The following is a 15,699-nucleotide window of genomic DNA, read 5'->3' as shown; positions in this document are numbered from 1 at the left end:
TTTCTTTTGGTGCTGGGGCTAGAATGTAGGGCCTTACACATCTGTCCCTAAGCTATAGCCTCATCTCAAAGTTTAGTCTTTAATAAATGAGAGCATATCATTCTATTTTAAATAAAAGAAACGAGACTTACAAGAGGGAAATCAGTAACATAGGCATCACACATTATTATCTCAGGTGGTTTGTGGACTATACTTGTGTAGATTATCATGACATTTGAGAACTCTGCGGCAAATCCTAATTGAATATGAACACCACATTGAAATTTAAGGCACATACTTTCTGGAAGTTCTGGAAAAGAACAATAGAAACAACATATAAAAATATCATTTAAAGAGTGCTTAGTAAATTTTCTGATGGATAGCAAATATCTGCATGGGGCAGTATATGGTTTGAACTTTTGCTTAAAAATATTATATAATGTTACTGCTGAAACATATACACACAATTAGACCAAAAGCCAAACTTTTGCCATCTGCATATACGGTTTTTCTAGTGGTAATAAAAATATACATAGATTTTTATTGATGACTCAATCTTTACAACAAGAATTTGTGTGGTGTGGTGTAGATGAACAGTCTTATTAAATAAGAAACACAGAGCCAATTGCAGAGTTAAAAGCCCAAGAGGTCAGAGCAGTAGCTGAGAGCTGAGCTTACCCTTCGCTGTCACTGCCGTCTTTCCTCTCAGCAAGAGACCTACTTCCTGTGTGTTTGTCCTTTTTATTGACTTTCTGTTCTGCCTTCTCATTGGTTGTTAACCCAACCACATGACCTCCCTGTCATTGCCTGTCTGTACAGATCTCCAGGTCTTCTATGGTTGGTATTGAGATTAAAGGTGTGTGTCTCCATGCTGGCTGTATCCTTGAACACACAGAGATCTACCTGGCTCTGCCTCCCAAGAGCTGGGATTAAAGGCGTGCACCACCACCGCCCAGCTTCTGCTATGGCTTGCTTATGGTGATATTTTATTTGTATTAAAATGTTATTTGTATGTTAATAAATAAAGTTGCCCGGGGGTCAGAGCTATTAGCAAGCCATAGGAAAGCAGGGCAGTGGTGGCGTACGCTTGTGATCCCAGCACTTGGTAGGCAGAGCTAGGTAAGTCTCTGTGTGTTCAGGGATACAGCCAGTATTGGATACACATGCCTTTAATCTCAATACCAATCATGGAAAACCTGGAGTTCTATACAGACAGGCCGTGACGTAGCAGTCATGTGGTTGGGTTTACAACCAATGAGAAGGCAGAACAGAAATTCCATATAAGGACTTGAACACAGAAAGCAGCTCTGGTTCGGAGAGGTAGGACCACCGCAGGAGGAAGGGTAAGGTTTTAGCTCTTAGCTCTGACCTCTTGGCTTTCTTCTTTGCATTGGTTCTGTGTTTCTTATTTAATAAGATGGTTGGTTACTTCTACACTTGCTATTAGCTCTGACCCCCAGGCAACTTTATTTATTAACATACAAATAAAATCACATTTCAGTACAAATAAAATATCACCATATTTCCTTTTCTATTTTAATAAAAAGAAAAAAGGAAAAAGGTTATAAGAAAAACTATATACAAAAGTACAATAACTATATACCATATATACAAGCAATAAATACCTAAACAATGTTTAGTCCATATGCATTTGACAAATTCAGAGAAAATAATTCCATTATCTATCCTATTTTGCTAAGTCCAAAATGTACCTGATTCAATTTCTATCCTAACTTATATTATTAACAGAACTATCTTATAACGTCTTTCAAATTTATACACTTACTTTTTAGTGAGCTTCTTTTCTGAAATTCTTAACAAGGAAAACTATAACTATAACTAACTAATCTTTAACTCTCTCAGAGACTCAAGAAGGAAATAATATTACCTAACAAAAATAAAAACAGGAAGTGCACGCAAGCAGCTTCCAAAAAAAAAAAAAAAAAAAAAAAAATGTGAGTTGACAGAAACAGCCAGCTGCCTGGACAGTCACCTGAGGTTTCTCCACAGTGTGAAGGATAAAGCCCAGGGTCTTGCGCATTTTACGTAAGCTCTCTACTGTTACACTAAAACCTCTTACCAAAACAAGAATTTAAAAAATATATTGTCACCAAGTGTCTATGATAATTTGGTAACTAGTCATTCAGCTACTCCTGAAGAACTACAGTATTTTTGGGTTTTGATATTTTTCTTCTTCATTTTTTTTTCCAAGACAGGGTTTCTCTGTGTAACAGCCTTGGCTGTCCTGGAACTAGCTCTGTAGACCAGGCTGGCCTTGAACTCACAGAGATCCACATGTCTCTGCCTCCTGAATGCTGGGATTAAAGGAGTGTGCCACCACCGCCCGGCTTGATATTTTTCTATTAGCCCATATTTCATATATTTACTGTTTCAGGATGGTTGGAGGAGCTATTAGATGACACTTACATACGCACCATACCATTTGTAACTGACACAAATACAAATACACTAAAACACAATTATTTTTTGAGTGTGTGGGATTGAAAAATAAAATAAATGATTTTAAGTATACATTTCTCTCTGGTTTTTGAGATAGGGTGATAGGTTCTGGGTAGCCCAGACTGACCTGGAACTCCCTAACTAGCACAGGCTAGCCTTTAACCTTCAACCCTCCTTCCTGCCTCCGGCTCGCAAGGCTGGACTGCAGCTGTGCACCACCATATCCAGTTTGGTATTGTCTGATGAAAGGTTGTTCTCTGTCGAGCTAACTGAATTTTCATTTTGTGGTGTGGTGCTAGGACCCTAACGTGAGGACTCATGTATGCCAGGCAAATACGTGACTTCTGAGCTCTGCCCTATCCCTTAATGTTCATCTTTACCACTGTAGTTTTGTGTCTGTGTACACACACACACACACACACACAGTGTTGTTTATGTGTGTGTGTGTGTGTGTATACATAGACACAAAATACATATACATGTATATGTGGAAAAGATATTCAATTTTAATTATTTGTGCATCTATCTAGAAGATGATGGATTTATAGCACTTTACCCTTTAATGTGCTCTAACATGACAATTTGACAAAAATTACAACTTAAGAGAACAAAGCATTACAAAGACTTTTTAAAAAGAAGTTCAAGAAATACATTATTCTTCAGTTTTTTTTTATGAAAAAAGACTCAGAGGAGATGCTTGGGGAAGTTCACAGACAATCCTTTCCTCCAGGCAGGACTTGAAGCTTGTTTTTCCTACACCATGCAAAACCACCAGAAGGCCATCAAGGTGCAGACCTCATTTCTCCTCATCTTCTCTTGTCTTTACCACTCTTCCCTACTAAGTGTCACAGATCGCAGGACAGCAAGAGCTGGGAGCGGCTGTCTGCACAGGAGAACTGGGGGGTGATATCTACAACCCTAGGAGACAGAGCTGAGCACACGGTAGAATCCAGACCTGCCTGGCTCCTGACAACTCTACATTTCAGAAGTCACAGTATGGAGAAGTCAAAGGCTTGCCTGCATCCCACATAAATAAAAATTTAACTCACTTTCAGAACAGAATTAAACATGATTATTTAAGTTTTGGAGTTCTAGGCCAGCCTAGGTTACATAATGAGGCCTTTCTCAAAAGACACAAACAAAAATAAATAAAATTTGTCTTCACTAATAGTAAAATAATAAACTAGATAATTTGGTATTTTTAGCATAAACCAATATAATATATACAACTGAAATATTTTGGACTTGCCTACTAGGTGAACACTTACTTTTTGTTTTGTTTTTGTTTTTCAAGATAGGGTTTCTCTGTGTAGTTTTGGTGCCTGTCCTGGATCTTGCTCTGTAGACCAGGCTGGCTTTGAACTCCTGAGTGCTGGAATTAAAGGCATGCGCCACTGCCACCTAGTGAACACTTAACTTTTGAGGTAGCATCTTGTCATGGATCTAGACTGATCATGAACTCATGATCTTCCTGCCCCAGCCTTTCAAGTGCTGGGGTACAGGCACACACCACTATTTGCCACCTACCCCACCCCAATTTCATTGTAAAACTCAGGAGAAAACTCTTCAGTCAGGCTAAAAAAAGACTTACGATTTTAAAAATAAGTTTATACCTGGGCATGGTGGCACACACCTTTAATCTCGGCACCCAGGAAACAGAGGTAAATGGATTTCTGTGAGTTTGAAGCCAGCCTGGTACACATAGTGAGTTCCAGGCCAGGCAGGGCTACATAGTGAGACCCTGTTTCAAAAAGCAAAGCAAAATGAACAAACCAAAAACAAAATTAATAGTAAGTTTATGACAGAAAGCTCTCAGAAGAAACAGACTGGAGCATACCATGCGCCTTGGCCCACTGTAGATTCCGTACTAGGGACTCTGCGGAGCAAGCTGTCCCCTGGATTGGATCAGTAAGTGCTCTTTTTTCAGACAAGCTGCTTCGAATCTCTAGAGCTTGTTTGCCCTTGGTAAGGTGACATTTCCCCATATCTGAAAGACAAGAGAGTAAACATTTTTTAAAGACTGATTCTTTTGTCTAAAATATTCAGGCCAGGCATGGTGGCGAACACCTTTAATCCTGGTGCTCCAGAGGCAGAGGCAGGAGGATCTCTGTGATCTGAGGCTAGCCTGGTCTATGTAGCCAGATTCAGGATAGCCGATAATAAAGAGAAACCATGTCTAAACAAACAAACAAATTCAGGTTAAGCATTTCCCAGTAAGTCAGGTTGTAGTGTCAATATCACCCGTTAACAACCATTTACTCAGTGCTTACTGCGTACCAAGCTTGGGGAAGAAGCAGTGAGGTGAGCAGACCCACAAAACACTGACCTGAATGTGTGCTTCCTAATTATTAGTTACTGTTTTTCTGAGACAGGGTCTCATGTTGCGTGTGCTAACCACCTCAACCTCACTACGTAGCTGAGGCTAGACACAAACCGGTATCAATACCACAACTGGCTCAGCATGTTTCCTTTTTAAGAGAGATGCCACGGTAGCTTTACGTCTGTATACTGCTGAGAAACGCTTTCAGTAGAAAGTCAGATGACAACACATACATGAGAAAATTGAAAATGAAATGTCCCGTTTTCTTCAACTATCTCTATTTTTAAACAGGAAGCAGTATGTTAAAGCCACTTACCCAGCCTAAGCACCACCATTTCCTTGCCCCCAGCTTGAAGTAACCATTACTCAATTAACCATTACACAGTATTTGTAAATAGTCTGTTAATGTTTTAGCTTTGAGTTTAACAAAAGTGATATAAGCATGTTTTTGTAGTTTTATTATTTATTTATTTATTCATTTATTTTGGTTTTTTGAGACAGGGTTTCTCTGTGTAGCTTTGCGCCTTTCCTGGGACTCACTCTGTAGACCAGGCTGGCCTCGAACTCACAGAGATCCGCCTGCCTCTGCCTCCTGAGTGCTGGGATTAAAGGTGTGCGCCACCATCGCCCGGCGTAGCTTTATTTTTATCTAACATGGACAGACTTTTGTTTATTTGTATGCACCAATTTAAATTTAAAATCTATCATATATTTGGTATGAGTAAATTAATGGTAATTTACTGATTCTACTTCTGTTTTGTTGTTGTTTCTTGTTTTTTTTTTTCAAGACAGGGTTTCTCTATGTAGCTCTGGCTGTCCTGGAACTCACTCTGTAGACCAGGATAGCCTCAAACTCAAGAGATCCGCCTGGCTCTGCCTCCCGAGTGCTGGGATTAACAGCGTGCACTACCACCAGCAGTCTACTTTTGTATATTATACTATGAACTGTTAATAAATAGTAAACCTAAGATAGGCGTGAAGGTTTGCTCCTGTATCTCAAATCACAGATAGATCAGTATGTTGGGGATTACACAGGGAGAGCAAGGACTATATGTTAAAGATTCTTGTTGGTTAAAAAGGAAAGATATACAAAGAACTTTAAAAAAATAAAAAAGAAACAGGAAGACTTAACCAAATAGAAAAACTGGATGGCTAAAAATAGTTAAAAATTCAGGTATGCAGAGCCAGGCGGATCTCTGTGAGTTCGAGGCCAGCCTGGATTACCAAGTGAGTCCCAGGAAAGGCGCAAAGCTACACAGAGAAACCCTGTCTCGAAAAACCAAAAAAAAAAAAAAAAAAAAAAAAAAAAAAAAAAATTCAGGTATGGTGGTACATTCCTGTAATCCTAGCACTGGGATTTTGAGTTTCAAGGGAGTTTGAGTTTCAGGCCAGCCTCAACTATCTAGGGAAATGCCTGAAAACAAAACAAAACCAACCAACCAACCAACCAACCACCACCACCAACAAAAATCAAAAAAGGTAAATGAATTAAAATTCTTAGTTTCAAGAAAAGGTCATCATTTTGCATTAAAAATCTGTTACTTGATGACAGGCAGTGGTGGCACACGCCTTTAATTCCAGCACTCAGGAGGCAGAGCCAGGCGGATCTCTGTGAGTTTGAGGCCAGCATGGTTTACAGAGCGAGATCCAGGAAAGGTACCAAAACTAAACAAAACCAAAAAAAGAAAAAAAAAATCTGCTACTTGCTGCCTCTACAAGTTACAGCCAAAGCAGAATGACATGAAATGGTTGGAAATAAATGTTTAACAAATAGCATACAGTCAGTCAAAAGGCAGCCAATGTGGCCCTACTAACATGTACAAAAAGGTAAAAAGCATTCCTAACAATCACTACACAAGTGTGTGTTAATCTTCGGACATTACAAATGGAAGAGCAGAGGAAACTCAAAGCAAGGTAAAACACAACAGAGAAGCAGAAAGGAGTGAGACACCAGCTAACGAAGAATCAGAGGAAACCAGCGGGCCAAATGTAAAACTGACCAAGTCTGGAGCAGATGTTCAAGGGGAAAAAGCAAGTAGGCACAAGCAAGAAGATTGGTGAAAAGAGCATGAAACTATGGCTAATGCAGAAATTAAAGAAGACCACTAGAGAAAACTATCTGCAACTGCATCCGAACAATTTTGAAAACTGTCTAATTCCTGGAAAAACGTAACTTACTAAAAATTGACTCAGTAGTAGTAAAAATCATCTCCCCAAGAAAATATCATTCCTAGACTGTTACACAGTACCATAAAGCCAAATACTATAATCACAGTTATACAAAACTCTTCACTAAATTGGGGGTTCTCTGAATTAGAGTTCTCAAATGAAATAGTACCAACAGGATATGTGTGTGTGTATACATGTTTACAGAGAGGGAGAGGGGGAATTAATGTAGGAATTGGCTTAGAAAATTGTGAAGATGCATGTTTAAAACCTGCAACATTGGCAGACAGGCAGGAGATGGACACAGCAAAGAGTTATAGTCTGATTTCTTCTGGCAGAAATCCTTGTTTGGGTGACATCTTTATTCCTCTTCCAACCAATGGATGAGGCCCAAACACATCACAGTATAACCTGCTTAATGAATGCCCATCAATCTAAACATTAATCCCATCTAGAATAATGAATGGATCAACCATCGAGAAACAACCTGAACAATGTTTGACTAAATGTCTTGGCACTGAGGCCCAGTCAAGTTAACATACAATTAACCACTGAAAGATTCAATCCATTTTAAAAAACCAACATAACATTGATATCAAAACTCAAAACAAATAGTATGAGAAAGTAAAAATACAGGCTCATCTCTTATATGAATATAGACTTGAAAATTCTTTTTTCTACTCAACATTTTCAATGAACATTTAAAAACATAATTAATATTTGCAACGAGATGTGAAAATTCTATGCAAAATGCTGGCATAGTAAATCAGGCTACATTTAAAATGTGCCAATAAAATCCACTCATCTTAGCTGAATATAATCAATCATATTGAGAGATTAGAAGAATGGAAGCATCATATTACTTTCTTCGTAGTGGAAGAAAAACTATTAAATATATTCAACATTTTAATTCTCAAAAAATCAGCATAGAAAAGAGCTTTCTTAACCTCACAAAGAATATTAAAAACTTGTATTATTCTGTATGTGCATTCCCTTTAAATCAGAAACAAAACAGCGTTTCCTTCAAAAACTACTATTTGTACTCAGTGTCTTAAGAGGTGCAATCTAATACCACAGAATTACACAACATTCTTCTCAATCAATGAGCAAAGCAAAAACAACATAATCAAAACACGACAAAGGCCGCAGAGACAGAACAGTGGCTAAGAGCACTTGTTCTTGGACCCAGGCTCGGTTCCAAGCACCCACACGGCAGCTCACAACCACCCATAACTCCAGTTCCAGGTGATCCAATGCTCTCTTCTGATCTCCATGTGTACAAGACATGTGGTGCACAGACACACATGTGAGCAAAACACTCATACAGATAAAGTAAGTTAAAAAAGTATGAGGAAAACATGAATACATTTTCACTTAGGTGGATTTGCATGACAATTAAAATATGAACAGATATTCAACATCACTAATGATTAGGGAAAAAAAGCAAGACCACCAAATATTATTTAACATCATGAGATAGGCAAAGCCTGAAAAGTCTAATCTATCAAGTGATGGAGGGAGTTCAGATTCACACTGTCTCTTGCACAGTGTTGGTGGGGAGTGGGTACAGACAGACCTTTTACAAAAGTTTGGTATCATCTCTTACAACTGAACACTGGCATACACTATGACCCAGCAACTCCAAATCACAGGTTTATAACTCCAAGAGACTCTTGGTGTACACTTCAGGGTACATGTGTGAGAATGTGAGAATAGCACTGCTCACAGTAACAAAAATACCAAAGAATTCAAATGTCCATGCATAGGACAGTAGCTGAAAAAAACCATAGCATTCCCTGATGGAATTTTATTAGTGCTGCAGTCATTCAACAGTATGGCTCAATGTTAGAATTGAAGAAATTCAAGACCTAGGAGATTACATGGAGCACAATATCTTTTTATTTTTAAAGCTAAAAATAACCTAAATACAAAGACATAATTTTGGAGAACACATAAAAATTCTATGAAACTGTAACAAGAAAATGGAAGAAATGATAAATAAAATTAGGATGATAGCTGGGTATGACGGCTCACGCCTTTAATCCCAGCACACGGGAGGCAGAGGCAGGCGGATCTCAGAGTTTGAGGCCAGCCTGGGCTACAGAGTGAGCTCCAGAGCAGTTAGGGCTGTACAGAGAAATCCTGTCTTGGACAAAAAAATAAATAAATAAATAGAGGACATTCATAGTTATTACATGTAGGTTATTTGCAAAGTCTTAGATTTACATTGAACATCCATTGATAATAAGGGTGTTCTGAAAAGTAAAAAATACAGGACTAGGCTATGACTAAACACTGTAGCCTTATAAAAGCAAGCAATTTATTTCATTTCACATTTAGTTTCATTTGTACACAGTTGAAATTGACAAGGTAATGTTTCCCCTTCAATAACTTATGCTCTTCAAATATTTTCCATCATACTTTTAAAATTAACTATTTCAGAAGCCAAAAGGGGAGGAACAGGAAGTTGTATTTCAAAGTTGGATGACTTTTTTTTTCCCCAGACAGGCTCTTGCTATGTATCCCTGGCTGTCCTGGAACTCATTCTGTAGATCACGCTGGCCTAGAACTCACAGAGATCTGCCTGCCTCTGCCACCTAAGTGCTGGGATTAAAGGTGTGAAGCCATTAAGCTTGACTTCAGAACAATTTCTTATAATTACTTCTGTTCTTCACTACTGAGGTAATCAGTTACAACTGTTAACTTGACTTATTCTAGAATGACCGAGGAAAGGAAGCCTCACTGGGGAAGGGGGGTTAGGCTGGTCTGTTGGAGGAGCTATCTTGATTATGTGGAGTGAGGCAGGAAGACCATCATTCTCTGGGCAGGCATCCTTGACGGCATGAGTGGAGGTAGTGAGCAGCAGAGTGCACGCATTACTATACTGCTTTTTCTTCTTGACTGTGGATGAAATGTGACTAACTGCTTCAAGTCCCTAGCATCTCGACTTCTTGTAATGATGGATGTAACCTGGAACTGTGACAACCCTTTCTTTCTTAAGTTGCTTTTGTTACAATATTTTATTACAGCAATAAGAAAGGAGACTAAGACTATCATGCTACATTAAACTACTATGATTTCATCAAAGGTTACTTATTTTTACAGTTGGTTGGCTATTACTCATGATATGAACAGTATGTCTAACACTGAACTACGTGTTTTACTCTAATCTACTCTTGTCTGGGCAGTTTTAATTGTGGAGGTATGCCAGGTCTGAAACAACAGCAAACTTCTTAAGAAGTTCAAATACACTCATAGCAAAAGACAACTTGGTAACCATCACAGGTAAATAAGCATGTGTTTATTAAATTTTAAAATAGTTAAAATGTACTTTGGGTAAGTGCTCTACCAATGGGCTCCACTTCCAGTTTTAAATATACTTTAAAAATGCAATTAGCTAAAGCATGAGGGCTCACGCCCCTCATAAAGACACTTGGGAGGTTGTGGTTGATCAACACAACTGTTTTTCAGGACAGCTTAGGCTACCTGACTCCCATAAAAGAAACTTAAAAAAAAAAAAACCTTAAAACAGCCAAAGAGAGTCTGGGGCACCTTCACACACTTCAGTTTGAAGGTAACTGAAATAATCCAAGGGCTTTAAATTCGAAGAAGCAGAATGTTTTCATATGAAGGCTTAAGAGGAAACTCAATATGTAAAACAGATAAAAGCAGAACTTCTCTGGCTGAAGCAGGCAGGAAAAGGCTAAAAACCTGGCAGGTTATGCTAAGTGATTAAGTCACATGGTGTGTGTGTGTGTGTGTGTGTGTGTGTGTGTGTGTGTGTGTGTGTGTGTGTGTGTGCTGGAGCTTGTGAAAAAAAAACATGATCAACAGCTCTTAGCAAAATATTTTATTCTCAATGTGCTATCTGAGCTGTGTGTATTCAGTAGACTAAGGCGGGGGACTGCTGAGCATCTGAGGTCAGCCTGCGCTACAGAGTGAGCAAAACAGAGCCTCAAAACACACCTAAAACACAACCTGTCAACTCTGTAAGATCTATGAAATTTCAGTTTTTAGGGTTTGCAAAGGGTGTACCTTCTTTCTGATGTGGTTTATATAAGTTCATCAAAAAAATATACTGCAAAACACAGTAGTAAATAATCTGAGGCAGGGGCTGGAGAGATGGCTTTAGTAGCTGGCTGCTCTTACAGAGGACCCAGGTTCAACTCCCAGCACCCACATGGGAACTCACAACCATCTGTAACTCCAGTCCCAGGGGATCCAATGTCCTCTTCTAGCCTTCTCAGGGTCCAGGCATGCACATGAAGTATAGACATACATGCAGACAAGACAGCTATACTTATGAACAAAATTAACTAAAAATAAAGATAATAAAAAAGGCTAGGACAGGCAAATTGTGAGGTTAGAGGCCAGCCTGGGCTACACAGTGAGACCTTGTTTCAAAAAGCAAAAACACCAAATCCAAAGATCTAACAAGTTCAACCACACTGTAACCTACGTATTTAACAGGTATAGATTTGGCCTTGTGTGAGCTACAGCACTGTGTGAGCAGACAGGGAAGGGTGCAATAGCAGATGGAAGATAGGATCTATAAGGCCATATCCGTAAAGCAGGACCTGGAAACATCTAAGTTCATCAAAGAAATAATGAGGTTGGCTTTCTTCTAGCAGGGTGTCAACATTTCTGAAAGATAAGGTGTAGAGGAAGATGCCTTGCTTGCATAGACTGCTCACTGCACTTTTAGTTTTCCTAACAACTAGACTGGGCAGCAGCAAGGAACAGGCTGGACATAAGGCAGAGCTCTGAAGACTGAACTCCATCTCATCACTGCTCATGAGATTCGCCAAGACAGCAAGGAAAGAGAAGAACTGAGAGCATCAGTGTTGCTGAGCATGAAGCCAAAAACTGTTTCCTAAAGCACAGGATAATTCCAAACCCACACAGTACTGATGAGAATAACCACCGAGCAAAGAACCCCAAGTGGGTTTCTCTCCACTGCTGGGCTTTTTCTGAGTGGATTGCTCTCATTAAAACTTTACCTTCTGCAACTTCATCCAGTAACACAGTAATTTTCTTGTCTTCTAATAATCTATCTTTTAAAAATTTCATAAAAATCCCATTTGCCAATCCAGAATGCTGGATTTCAAAAGCTTCTGCTCCTTGGCACCTTAAAAACACCAAGAGAAAGGGTGAGATAAGCCAGGCACAGAACAACAAACCCATGTGCTCACTGACAAACCTGAACACACAACAAAGAACACCAAAGGCAGAATGGCGGTCATCAGAGGCTGGGAAGTGGGGGTGGGAGGGAGATGCTAGTCAGGGCATAATGCTTCTTTCTCTGAGACAGGGGAAGTAAATGGGTGTGAAAGGTAACTGGAGTACTAACGGGCTTCATACAATCAGTCCATGCTGTGTACATGGTAGCACCTTGTACCCCACAAATATATATGCTCATAATTTGTCACTATCCAATAGAAAAGTCACCAACAAAAAGGAGAGCCAGTGTTTGCTAGTGGGGTGCCCACACCCACAGATAAGCTTCCCTCTTCCGTCTGCCCTTCAATGGCTTCCCAAGTAGAACTGAACTTCAGGCAAAAGTGAAGGGTTCTGCGGCTTAGTGAGAAGGTACTGAGACCGAGGTGCACAGCTGAAGCTTTCTATCAAGCACATCAAGAGGGAAAAATTATGCCTACATGTCTATGGATATTTCTGTCTCTAATCTACAATCAAAACAAAGACATACAAGAATAAAGAAAACTGAATATAAAGTTTTCTTACGTGGCATATCCAAACACAATATTGGCAGTGACTTTCAGTGCATCCAAGATTGGAATGGTATCATCATAGTCATTTCTATTTATACGGATGGGAAGGAGAAAAGGGCAGATACAAGTATGAGAAATTACACTGTTCTTCAATGAAAAACATGCTACTACTTTTAGTACACATAAAATGACAGATCAACTTCTTTTACTTAGCCAGCTACATACAAACCAAAAGCAACACAGGTTCCGACGTTATGAAGACAGTAAATAGTCATCCCATCTGTTGTTAAGCTTTTCTTTAAAAGCTAGGATCTTCCTAGGTAGTGTGGACTAGCCTCAAACTCAAGATCCTCCCACTCTCACTCTCCCGAACCCTAGGATACTGCTATACCTGGCTTTTAGATTTTTTTTTTCCAGGCAGGGTATCACTATGCAGCTCTGGCTGGCCTGGAACTTGCTGTGTAGACCAGGCTAGCCTTGAACTCACAGAGATCTGCCTGCTTCTGCCTCCTGAGTGCTGGGATTAAAGTCAGTTCACACCTGGCTTTTGTTAGCTTTAAAAATGAAGTTGTATCTGAACTCCCTCACTGAATTCTGACTGGTAAGCAAAAAATCAGAGAAGAATAATCATTGGTTGTGATTCTTGGGAACACAAAGCCAGACAAGTAGATTTAAGACTTCCAAAATCTATCCAACTACTTTGCACATTTGTAAGACAAGACAGACTGATGACTACATGCTCTAAATCCATGGGTGTGACTTGTTAATTCCCAGAGAAAAATGGCAATGACTGCTAGCAACATGTGTACGTATCTAGAGAGCCAATGCTTTATGGTGCAAATATATAACTTATATCTTTTAGTCCCTTCTACAGCAAACAGAAAGTAAGTTAAAATAATTAGATACTCATACTAAAAATATATTTTCATCAAGTCTGCTTTCAGAAACTCATAATTCCCACTGGTTCTTAGCACCTTACAGAACTGCCTTGGGTGGAATTTGTTAAGGCTGATATTTGATCCCAACAATAGCTTTACAGAGATTAGAAATTGTACCTTTTCCGACACATATCCAGCAAGAACACATTGAGTCCGGTTTCCTTTTCTTGCATTAATTTCAGTATGTTTTGTACGCACAGGCAATTTTCGGACCTATATGGATTTGGAGCATCAACCGGAACCATAAAACTGTTCCCAAAGTTTTCATAACCATGCCCTGCATAATATAACAACCCTGGGGGTGGGGAAAGGAGAGATGTCAGCTCTAAATGCATTTCAACGTTTACAGATATATACTGTAATAATGACTTCTTTTCTTCAGGCTTATGGAGGCATATCTAAGAAACATCCAATTACAGACACAATCAATAATCAAAAGTTGATCTGAACTTTATATTATTTTGGAAATGGTCTTCACTTAAATTCCATATTTTATAATACCACCAAGCTACTGTCTGAAATACATTCTAATTGATAGAAGAAAGACCCAGTTAACAGTATACTGTGGAGTAGAAAGGGGTAGTGAGGATACTACCTAGGGACTTCTTTCCTAATCTGTCCCCTCATGAGGCTAGGGTACAGCAAAGAACCTTGGTAAATATTTAACAGGTTAATAAGCAAACACAATTCACCATGTTTAACATCATTTACCATTAACAAATCAAAACTGTGGTAAGATACCATTTCACTCTTACTAGGACAGTTGTAATCAAAAGACAGGCAGTAACAACGGTGAGGAGAAATCGGGCTGCTCAGTCACTTGTCCTGGTAATATAATACGGTATTATACAAGGATGCTCAGTCACTTGTCCTGGTAATATAATACGGTATTATACAAGGATGCTCAGTCACTTGTCCTGGTAATATAATACGGTATTATACAAGGATGCTCAGTCACTTGTCCTGGTAATATAATACGGTATTATACAAGGATGCTCAGTCACTTGTCCTGGTAATATAATACGGTATTATACAAGGATGCTCAGTCACTTGTCCTGGTAATATAATACGGTATTATACAAGGATGCTCATTCACTTGTCCTGGTAATATAATACGGTATTATACAAGGATGCTCAGTCACTTGTCCTGGTAATATAATACGGTATTATACAAGGATGCTCATTCACTTGTCCTGGTAATATAATACGGTATTATACAAGGCTGCTCAGTCACTTGTCCTGGTAATATAATACGGTATTATACAAGGATGCTCAGTCACTTGTCCTGGTAATAATATAATACGGTATTATACAAGGATGCTCAGTCACTTGTCCTGGTAATATAATACGGTATTATACAAGGATGCTCAGTCACTTGTCCTGGTAATATAATACGGTATTATACAAGGATGCTCAGTCACTTGTCCTGGTAATATAATACGGTATTATACAAGGATGCTCAGTCACTTGTCCTGGTAATATAATACGGTATTATACAAGGATGCTCAGTCACTTGTCCTGGTAATATAATACGGTATTATACAAGGATGCTCAGTCACTTGTCCTGGTAATATAATACGGTATTATACAAGGATGCTCAGTCACTTGTCCTGGTAATATAATACGGTATTATACAAGGATGCTCAGTCACTTGTCCTGGTAATATAATACGGTATTATACAAGGATGCTCAGTCACTTGTCCTGGTAATATAATACGGTATTATACAAGGATGCTCAGTCACTTGTCCTGGTAATATAATACGGTATTATACAAGGATGCTCAGTCACTTGTCCTGGTAATATAATACGGTATTATACAAGGATGCTCAGTCACTTGTCCTGGTAATATAATACGGTATTATACAAGGATGCTCAGTCACTTGTCCTGGTAATATAATACGGTATTATACAAGGATGCTCAGTCACTTGTCCTGGTAATATAATACGGTATTATACAAGGATGCTCAGTCACTTGTCCTGGTAATATAATACGGTATTATACAAGGATGCTCAGTCACTTGTCCTGGTAATATAATACGGTATTATACAAGGATGCTCAGTCACTTGTCCTGGTAATATAATACGGTATTATACAAGGATGCTCAG

The 15,699-nt window shown here is 38.9% G+C and overlaps 1 protein-coding gene and 1 long non-coding RNA gene across 3 annotated transcripts in view; one reads left to right on the top strand and one right to left on the bottom strand.

Annotated features, from left to right (window-relative positions):
• Malt1 (MALT1 paracaspase) overlaps positions 1-15,699 on the bottom strand; it is a 66,361-nt gene that overhangs the window by 5,755 nt on the left and 44,907 nt on the right. For both annotated transcript variants that reach the window (XM_052742328.1, XM_052742329.1), the window contains 5 exons: positions 13,710-13,887; positions 12,668-12,742; positions 11,926-12,053; positions 4,277-4,426; positions 132-289 (listed from right to left, as the gene is read on the bottom strand). In XM_052742328.1, the coding sequence (XP_052598288.1) occupies positions 132-289; positions 4,277-4,426; positions 11,926-12,053; positions 12,668-12,742; positions 13,710-13,887 (689 nt within the window). The remainder of the gene's footprint in view (positions 1-131; positions 290-4,276; positions 4,427-11,925; positions 12,054-12,667; positions 12,743-13,709; positions 13,888-15,699) is intronic.
• Positions 1-15,699, top strand: part of LOC128112906 (uncharacterized) — a 108,211-nt gene that overhangs the window by 73,427 nt on the left and 19,085 nt on the right. The gene's annotated exons all lie outside the window — the stretch shown is intronic.

The sequence above is a fragment of the Peromyscus californicus genome, unplaced genomic scaffold (assembly GCF_007827085.1).
Source record: "Peromyscus californicus insignis strain IS unplaced genomic scaffold, ASM782708v3 Scaffold_17__1_contigs__length_78620276, whole genome shotgun sequence".
Lineage (NCBI taxonomy): Eukaryota > Metazoa > Chordata > Mammalia > Rodentia > Cricetidae > Peromyscus > Peromyscus californicus.
Note: the sequence above shows the minus strand (reverse complement) of the source record. Positions and strands in the feature narration are given on the sequence as shown.